General features: G+C 55.9%; 1 gene segment (V, D, J or C); it reads right to left on the minus strand.

The window, feature by feature from the left end:
• Positions 1-6,406: 6,406 nt before the first annotated feature.
• On the minus strand, positions 6,407-8,100 carry LOC141953711 (Ig heavy chain V region C3-like). The segment is given in 2 exon segments: positions 6,407-7,752; positions 8,043-8,100. Coding segments are annotated over 2 exon segments (396 nt in total).
• Between the last annotated feature and the right edge of the window lie 1,823 nt (positions 8,101-9,923).

A 9,923-nucleotide genomic window follows, 5' to 3' on the forward strand; every position in this document is an offset into this window, starting at 1 on the left:
TGAGGTAGTGGAGGTACTCCGCGCATGCTTCAGTTGTTGTTAGGGGGGTCGTTTCCTGCCTCCTGGTATTTGTTGAGGCTGAAGTAAGAAGTCTTCCCTCTTTGTCTCATAGTTGATCTTTCACTCATATATCCTTATATGGGCTGTCTTGTCCTGTTTCTTGTCGCTTTCCTGGAAATCTGGTGGTTATCTTGCATGAGCAGTATCTGGTTCAGTTTGTGTGAGCGATTACAGTTATCTTATCTCACACAGGCGGCGTCCAGTGGTTGTTTGCATGAGTGGTTTCTGTCGTCTAACTTTACCTTGAGCTTAACATAAATCTTAATAAACAATACCTTAGTCCATAGTTTCTCACAGGCCCCACACTGGAGCAGCGGGAAAGGGTCAGGAGCAAGGAATCGCAGAGACAGAGTGTTATGATCTGACCACAATCCCTCTTCCTCATCTCCCTGCACTGCTTGGGGCAGGGAGCAGGCAGAACACTCAGGAAGGAAGGAGGAAAGTTGAGCCTGGGAAGAGGAGAGAGGCCCAGGGTGGTGGGTGGTGGTGTGTGTTGTTAATTTTGTTGTCATTTCTCACTATTTTACTATATTTTTGTGAGAAACGCTCAGTTGCCAATTATCCATAGCTCAGACAGGATGCGGTGTGAAGCACTCTTTATTACGTTCTTGCAAGACCGGGCGCCCCCATCAAGTGGACGTGCCTACCAGCCATCATGCAATGGTTTATATCCCTTTCTCCCAACTGCCAGTTCCCTCCCCTGATTCCTCATTGGCTGAGTACTACAGGGTGTACAGACTTCCTGAACCGCCTACCGATACGCCCCTTCATGTCTGTGTTCATACATAGCATGTTCATGGAAATGAACCTTGGCTTTCTCCAGGGCGGAGAAGTTAATATGCATGAGCTCATCACGCAAGCCTACTAAGATGGAAAAGTTCGCCCCAAGTCTTTTGGTATCTGCATCCATCTAAAGCCAGTTCCAAGTACTGGGTCATCACAGTTGACAAAAAGACCACTTGCCTTCTAGCCCTAGGTCAGGGATTTCAATGGTTGTGAATTGCTCTTGTTGATTGCTTTGGTGAATCGCTCCTGCCCTTCCCATCAGGCTTATTATGCGAAAACAACATTTTTTTCCCTTACATTTTTAATTGGCAATGCAGTATATCACCCCGCCTACACACACACATATTCTTTGCCTGTGATTGGAAGCAATCTACCTGCCTTTATTCTGACACAGGAGCTTTTTCATCCCATTTTCTCCCCTCGTCCCACTGCAGAAGGGGGTGAGAGAGCAGGTTGATGGGCCTCTGGCAGCCCCCCAAGGTTACCTCACCAGCATGGCAGAGGCACCTCATGGTCTCCTGGCTGGCACCGGGATGAGTGTTGCAAGCAGTTTGAGGTAGGTGATCCTTCCCACCTACTCAGCACTGGTGAGGTCACACCTGCAGGACTGAGTCCAGTCCTGGGCTCCCCACTACAAGAGAGACAGGAACATACTGGGGAGAATCCAGCAAAGGCCCACAAAGATGATTGAGGGTTTAGAGCATCTCTGCCATTAGGAAAGGCTGAGAGAGCTGGGACTGTTCACCTTGGGCAAAAGAATCTCATCAATGCCTAGAAATAGATGAAGAGAGGGTGCAGAGAAGACGGGTCCAGGCTCTTTTCAGTGGTGCCCAGTGACAGTACAAGAGGCAATGGCAACAGGCTGAGACACAGGAGGCTCCACCTGAACATCAGAAAACACTTTTTCACTGTGAGGGTGACTGAGCGCTGGCACAGGTTTCCCAGAGAGGTTATGGAGTCTCCATGCTTGTGTTACTGATTTGTTATTAATTTGAGCTGATTTTAATGTATTTTGATGATTTGGATTCAAATAAGGAATACTTTAGAGTAACTATACAACCAGTTGTGCTGCTACAACGTTCTTTTAAAAGTCCCAGGCTGAGGCCATGCTGACTAGTGATAAACATTAACCAGATTTCTACACAAAGAATAAGACTGGTGATGAGGTACCATTGTGAGACTGTTCAGTCAGGACGATTTATTGCCCTGTAGACCAGGTGTTCAAAAATTACATTGTGAAAGGGCCTCGAAACATATTAAAATTGCTGTGTGAGCCAAAATCCTTGGGTCAAGGGCATTGGAGGGTCTTTCTTTTAGGTCACTAGTCCGTGGTGGTCGCAAAAGCAGCCCCTCAACTCATTTCAGGACTCAAGTGCCCATGACTGGAAGGAGGTGGGAATAAGAATATGAGTTATGGGAATGATCATGTTTATGTATGAGAACTTGATTACTATGTATTACTGTATCCTATATAATCAGCGTGCTACACGAGTTAGGTGTGCGTTGTTGGTGAGACGACTCCCCTACGCACCCAGAGGTTAATAAAGGAGTGTCTGATATCTACATCCCATTGGTGTTGATAAGTTCTTTTATCCCGTTTTGGTGACACTTGGAGATATTCAGAAGCCACCTGGACATGCTCCAAGGCAACTGGCTGTAGGTGGCCCTGCTTGAGTGGGGTAGTTGGACCAGATGAGCTCCAGAGCTGCCTTCCAGCCTCAACCATTCTGTGGAAACAGGGCTGCATGGGCATGGTAAGTTCTCCCGTGTGGAGCCCTCCAGCTCCTCCACTGCCCCTATCCACGTAGCTGGGATGGGCAATGACCCCATGCACACGTGATCCCACACCTCTGGAGCTGTGACACCGCCCAGCACGACTGGCCTGGGCATAGCAGGGTAAATGGAAGCTGGCAACTCCCACCACCTGCCCACACAGACAGGGCACAAAGTGCGGAAACGACCCTTCTCGTACCGCCTTCCCCTACTTTCTGCACCACACAGCTCCCTGTCCCGACCACCCCCAAGCCCAGGTTGAGGGAAGAGCAGAGCTGGGCAGAGGTAAGAATTACAGCTGGCAGCTCACTGCCAGTATGTGGAACATTGTGTGAAGTGAGAGTTGTCTGGAGTGCTGGGGCTGGCAGGGGGAACCCTACATCCTCGGGACAGTCAGACTCTGAAAGCCCCGCTCACAACTGGTCGCTCTGCTGCTGGCAAAGCAAATCCACACTTTGGCACCTGCAGCTGCCAGACTGCAAACAGCTGCCTTAGCAGCACTGCCCAGTGTGTAGACGTGGGATGCTGGGCTGGCAGGGGCACACGCCACAGCACGTGGCCGAAATAACAGCACACAGCCTCCTTATGTCAACGTATGCACCTGGCTGCTCTGAAACAAGGATTGCCAGGTCTGGCTCAGGAATAGTCCTGGCACCAGAATGCTGGGCTCATAGGAAAGAGAAACCCCATTTCCCTCCCTCCATCCCCAGGAATATTCAGCTTTCATCACCTCCCCATGGGAGGAGAGTAGATCTTGCATGGGGGACAGTGTCCCTTTGTCCCTGCCAAGCTGGGAGGGGTGAGAGCCCATTTCTGCCCCTCGCAGAGCCCTGCCCGACTCCAGGAAACATGGGCACCTCTCACAGAGCACCGTCCCTTTGCACTTCTCCTTGTCTTTGTCCTTGCTGGTGTGTTGTACCCGTGGTACCAAACTGGCCTGTGACACTCGTGTCCATGACAAGGAGGAGGGGGAGGAGTGGGAGAAGCAGAGAAACCCCTGAAACAGGACTGAAAGCAGAGCAGGGCTGCTCCCACAGGGCTTCACTGCAGCCAGCACAGCAACCCGTGAGGGCTTGTGTGGAACCAGGAAATCTTACAGGAAACAGCCCCATTAGAGGTGAAGCCTGTACATGGGCCTGCTAAGGAGGGGAGGAGGGGTGGGCGGCAGGACCTGTCTGCAGCACTGCTGGGATCAGCCCGTGGTGGGGAGTGATGGCTGCACTCTCCCAAGGCCTGCCAACACTCCCCACCAGCTCCTGCACCCTGGGCCGTGGGCCAGCCGCAGGGGCTCGCATGCCTGCAGCTGCTCATGGACAGTCACAGGGGCCTGGAGAAGGCAGGAGGGATCCTGTGAGCCCGGCCCCACAAACCTCCATCTCACCATGTCAAGTGCTTGGGATTCGACAACAGGCCCAAGCCAGAGCTGACCTATAGATGACTCCTGTATATTTTATAACTGAGAGCCATTGTGCTAGTAGGTGTTGTACCAGGTTATAACAAACCACCTGTGCTGATGTAAAAAGTGCTAAAGTGTTGAAGTATTGAAGCCTGAACAACAGGCCCCAAGCCGAAGCTGCTAACTTCGTATGTAGTCATTAGTGCCATATGTCTGTTCATTATTAAAAGATGTAGCTGAGGTATCATAAAACATGTCTATCCTGAATAGATCTTCATCCTTCTTTGTGCAGGGGCAAGTTACCAAGGGCATGGAGCCAGCTGTCTGGCCTTGGGAGCAGATGTGTGACCTTGCTCATCAATAAATTAGATAAGCAGGGAAACTCCCTTGGCTTCCTCCTTGAGCCCTGGCCAGGCCCTGGGGGAATCTAATTGGAGGGTGAAAGCAGATGATTCTGCTCAAAGCAAAGGTGCCAGTTATTCTGGCTTGCTGATTTTTGGTATATAATGCTGGACCCGCTCTCAGTGACTTTGGCTGCCTCACCTACGGGTGGACACACCACGTAGGATTTCCCACTTGCTAGGAAAGGCTCAACAAATCCCCGCTCTAACTGGGGCTGCCCAGCGACTGAGGATCTGGGTGATGGTAACGGGTGCAAGTGGTGATGGATCTATCTTAATCACTATTCTCTCCCTCTCTCGTGGTAATGATTTCACCCTGTATTTTCCTATTTGTTTGCTTTAAGTGTATTATTCATCTTTTCCTACTGTATGTTTTCTGCATTACTCTGTTACATTATTTAGTCATCCCCAGTAACATACCCCTACTCTTTCCACTCTGGTGTCTGACTTTCATTGGTATCCTTAGTCAGCAAAACACCATGCGCTTTGCTCAGAGCTCGTCCTGGGAGCGTGGGATCTGCTCCATCAAAGGGCCCTCCTCTGCCTCCCTGCTCACCTGTACACGGAAAGAAGGTTGAGCTCTGCAGCTCTGCCCTCTCCATTGGGGTGGGAGTGCACAGGGTGAAGGGGATGGTCCCCGGCAGGAGGTTTGTGCTGCTGCAGCCACGTGTCCTGGCCCTGTGAGAATGGCACAGAAGCAGCAGGCAGCTTCCTGAAGGTGCAGGGCAGGAGGGCCAGAGACATCTTGCTCGAGTTGTTCTCCCAGGAGGAGCTGCCTCACTCAGCCACTACCACCCCATAGTTCTTTGCAGTGTCCCAGGAGCTGCTGATAAAGGAGACCCACTTGACTGTGCACCCAGGTGCCTGCCAGAAACACAGGATGTCACAGGCCTTGAGTCTGAAAGCAGAGGCTTGGCAGGAGAGCTGTGTGTTGCCACAGGCTGCTTTCAGCCCTGCCCAGCCTCCAAAAGCTGTACCTGGGCCTGCCTCTCTGGAAAGACACACGGACACAGTCCCAGTGGACTGAGGATGGCAGCAGGGAACCTGTGGCCTCCCTCCAGGTGCTCTCCACCTCACCTGACCTCTCGCATTAGGCTGCTGCTCACTGGCAAAGAACTGTGAGCTGCCCCATGGGAAACAAGCACCTTCACTGAAGGATCACACTGTGGGGCTTCCCTTCTCTCCCACCTCCACCGCTGCTCCCGGACTGCACCAGGACCCTTGTACAGGACAGGAGACATCAGGTCAAAGTCTGCTCTCTTGAAGTGCAGGGGGGTGAGCTTACTGCACACTCTCCTTGATGCCCTGAGCATCATGAATTCTAACATTTCATGGTCGCTGCAGCCAAGGCTTTCTTCAGCTTCACATTATCCACCAGCCCCTCCTGGTTGGTGAGAACAAGGTCCAGCATGGCACCCCTTCTTGTTGGCTCCTCTACCACCCGCAGAAGGAATTTGTCATCAATGCATTCCAGGAACCTCCTGGATTGCTGGCGCCCTGCTGTCCCATCCTTCCAACAGATATCCGGGTGATTGAAGTCTCCCATAAGGACCAGGGCCTGTGAATGTGAAGCCTCCCCTGTCTGTCTATAGAGGGCCTCATCTACTCGGACATCCTGGTCGGCTGGCCTCTAGCAGATCCCCACTATGATATCGCCTTCCCCTGCCTTTCCTTTAACCTTCACCCATAAGCTCTCAGTTTGTTCCTCAGTCATCCCCAGGTCAAGCTCCAAGGATTCCAGCTGGTCATTGACATAAAGAGCAACACTCCCTCCTCTTCTTCCCTGTCTATCTTTCCTTAAGAGCCTATACCCATCTAGACCTCCGCTCCAGTCATAGGAGCCATCCCACCACGTCCCAGTGATACCTATAACATCATAACCTGTAGATGTGCACACATCTCTAACTCCTCTCGCTTGGTCCCCATGCTCCGTGCATTTGCATAGAGGCATTTAAGTGGGGCCCCCACTGAAGCCAACTTGCCGGCTGAAATACATTCTACCTGGAATCCATTACCCTTCACTTCATGTGCTCTCTCACTGGCCTGTGAATGACCCCGGGAGCCAGGGTATCTATTTCCAGCACTGGCCTCAAAATGGGATGGAATGAGGATCCCCTCCCCTGACCAATCTAGTATCTATACTCTCCATAGCTGGGGCAAAGCCAGGGATGCCCAAGTGTGCCCTTGGGGATCACCAGGCAGACGGCAATACGCAGAGGGAAGGCAGAGCTCTGCCTGCCTGGCTCACCCCTGAGCAGAGCAACCAAAGCCTCCCAAGAGGCTCTGAAGCACAGCTCTTGCCCTGGGGCTCTCTGGCAGCGCACCCCATGGCTGGAGGGTATCCCAGCCCGGGGCCAGGCTGGCCTGTTTGCTGTGCTGTGGGAGTGAGCATGGAGAGGGCGTCGAGCCCCACCACGGCATTTGTGTCCCCATGGGGACCGCAAAGAAGTGCTGATGGTGGAGTCCTGGGGATGTGGGACACGTAGAGCAACAGATGCCACCACCCAGGACCTGTCCCAGGAGGTGCTGCCTCATCCAGCCACCGTGGCATTGCAGAAGAGATGGGAAGAATTATTGTTCCTGAAGGTGACGCATTTGAACGTGGAGCTGTGTGTATGCCGGTATGACGAGATCTTACAGTAACTGACCATCGGTCTGGATCCTCAGCAGGAGAGGTACATGGAGTCCCCCAGGGCCCCTCAGCCCAGCCTGCCCTGGGCCGCCAGCCCTCCAAGGACACACAGCTACACCCACAGAAGTGTGGGGACTCCCCCTCAGCAGGGAGCCTGCACACCCCGTCCGGCTGCGCTCCAGCTGACCTGGCTGTTTGCCCTTAACAGCGCTGCTGCTGCAAGGCCTTGACCCCAAGTCCCCATCTACCCCGAGCCACAAGGTGGGCAAGGACCGTGCCGTGAGCACGGCTCTGCCGTCCACTCCTCCCTTCTCTCTTGCAATGCCACGCTCGGAGCAGGCGAGTGGCTCTGGCAGCAGGTTTGTGTTAAAGCTCCGCTGGATTTCCTGTCCCCGTGCGAACGGCACAGAAGTAGCGGGCAGAGTCCCGGGGGCCCAGGGCACGCAGCGACAGCGACGACTCGGACCGGGAATTGTCCCGGGACACCGTCGCTCGACCCTCTACTGACTGACCGTACCTACTGAATGACGAATCGTATCTGATATAGGACACCCACTCGAGTCTGTCACCGGGTCTGTGACGGTACCACCAAATGTTGTAACTGCCGAAGTCGAAGCCGGCCCCGCGGCAGGAGAGGAGCACGGAGTCCCCGGGCGCTCGCAGCCCTCCGCCGGCCTCCAGCAGCCTCAGCTGCGCCCACACCCCTGCGGACGGAGAGCGCAGGCAGCCGGGCAGGGCGCGCCCACGGCCCGAGGCCGTTCCCCCGCCGCCCCGGCAAAGCCCCCCGGGCCGGCACAGCGCCAGCCGCCACCCGCCTCTGTCCCGGCCAAGCCCCGCGCCCGGGCCAACGCCCGCCTGCCCTCCCCGGGGCTGAGCCGCGCCTGCTGCCGCCCGTCCGGCCCGAGCCGCGGCCCCAAAGCCGCCCTGGCCTCCGCCTCGGCCTCCGCCTCCTTCCGCAGCCCCGGGCTCGCTGCCCTCCCCGCCCGGCGCTCACCTGCCGGCCCCGCGGCCAAGGCCAAGGCCAGGAGCCACGGCCCCAGCCCGGGCGCCATCATGCCCTGCCGCGCCAGGGCCGGCCGGGGCCGCCGAGGAGCCGAGCGGAGCCGCGCTCGGGCCCGCTCCTGCCCGCCCCGCCGCCTCGGCCCCTCGCCGGGGCAGCGCCGACGCCTGTGCCCGCCCACAACAGCCCCGCCCCGGCGCCCCGGGGCCGCGGCCCCTTCGCGGCAGGAGCAGGGGGGGCGCGGGGAGGGCCGCGGGGCAGGGCCGGCGGCACAGCAGGAGCGCGGCGCCCCGGCACACGAAGGCTCCTGGCCCTTGGCTCCCAGCGCGGCTCCGGCGCTGGCCCGCCTGCTCGCCCTGCCGAGCCCTGCCCAAGGGGGTCGGCGCCTCGGCCGGGCGCAGCTGGGACCCTTGTGGCCCCGGGGCACTCCCGGCCCGGCAGTCGCAGCCCAGGGCAGTGGAGCGCAGATGGACCTGCGAGGACACGGCACAGTCAGTCCATCTGCTCGTCCCTGCACCGCAGAGCTCCGCGCTTGGGCCTTCTCAGCTGGAATCGGGCCTGGAAACCATCAGGGCACTTCCACCAGCACATTGCTCCCACTGCCTCCTTGCCACGGGCCAGCGGAAGGGATGGAAATGGGAAACACGGACACCCCCCCCGGGGGCTTTGGGTGCGTGTCGTATCCCAACCACAGACTCTTCTGCAGGGAGCACTTGGTGACCCCGTAGGAAGCTGACCTGAGGAGGCACAGGCTTAGATGGGGTTGTGCACAGCTCAGGACACTCTGCAGGGCACTGTGCTGCTCGTTTCCCTGTCGCAGGATGAACTCAGATGCCAAAGCACAGTGAAGAGCCTGGGGTGGCTACTCGTGTCGCGTCAGCCCCGATGCCTGTTCCTACCTCCCGCTACAGCTCCAGGCACACAGTAACTGTTACGCTGCTGCGTTGGGCAGCTGATCAAAGTGTCCCTGTTCCACCTCTCTGACTAGAAGGGGGGTAGCTTGAAACTGGGTGTGGAGAAAGGACGAGGCACTTCTGTGTGACTGCTCAGGACAGAGGTACCTGAAAGATGCCATGGGGTAGCAATGAGTTTTTCTAGCTGCTGCTTAAATTTGCATACAATTGGGCATGTGGGCGAGTGCACATAGTCCCCAGAGCGAGAGCGCTCGTATGCCATCTGTCTGCCTGCTCGTGCTGTGGCTGCCTCGTTCACGTGGAAAAGTCCTGGCAAGGAAATGAATATCAGCTCCCTTGGGATTGCAGTGTAGGAGCCCGTAATTCCTCCTCTACTCCAACCAGCTAAGAATGACAGCTGGCACTTCACTGCGAGTATGTGAAACACTGCATCAAGTGTGAGCTGACTGGAGTGCCAGGAGTAGGAGGGACAGTCCAAGACTGCCTGGACAGTCAGACTCTGACAGACCACTCACAACTGGTTGGGCAGCGGGTGGCACAGTAAATCCACGCCTTGGCATCTGCAGCTGTCAGACTGCAAACAGCTGCCTTGGCAGCTCATTCCACAGCACTTGGCCTAGAGAATAGGACACAGCCTCCTTCTTATGTCAAAGTAGGCAACTGGCACCTCTGAAAGAATGGCCGAGTTGAGAACAGCCCAGTATCTCCAGGATTTGGAAAATGGTGGCCACATCTGTAGGCCAAGTCCTGCTAAGCCAAATCTCTCCACCAACACAACTGCAACACGGGTGGCCCAAGGGATGACTGATAAGCCTGCATGGACACACAGTACGTGTGAGCAATTGTCCTCCAGGTGACATTGGCAAGGCTACTTTGGGCACATACATAATTATTCCACGGGCAGCCCTCTCTACATCCGCTCCTACCGCTGCACTAGACGTTCAAGGCTCTCCGCAATGGG

This window comes from Strix uralensis, chromosome 22, assembly GCF_047716275.1.
Source record: "Strix uralensis isolate ZFMK-TIS-50842 chromosome 22, bStrUra1, whole genome shotgun sequence".
Classification (NCBI taxonomy): Eukaryota; Metazoa; Chordata; class Aves; order Strigiformes; family Strigidae; genus Strix; species Strix uralensis.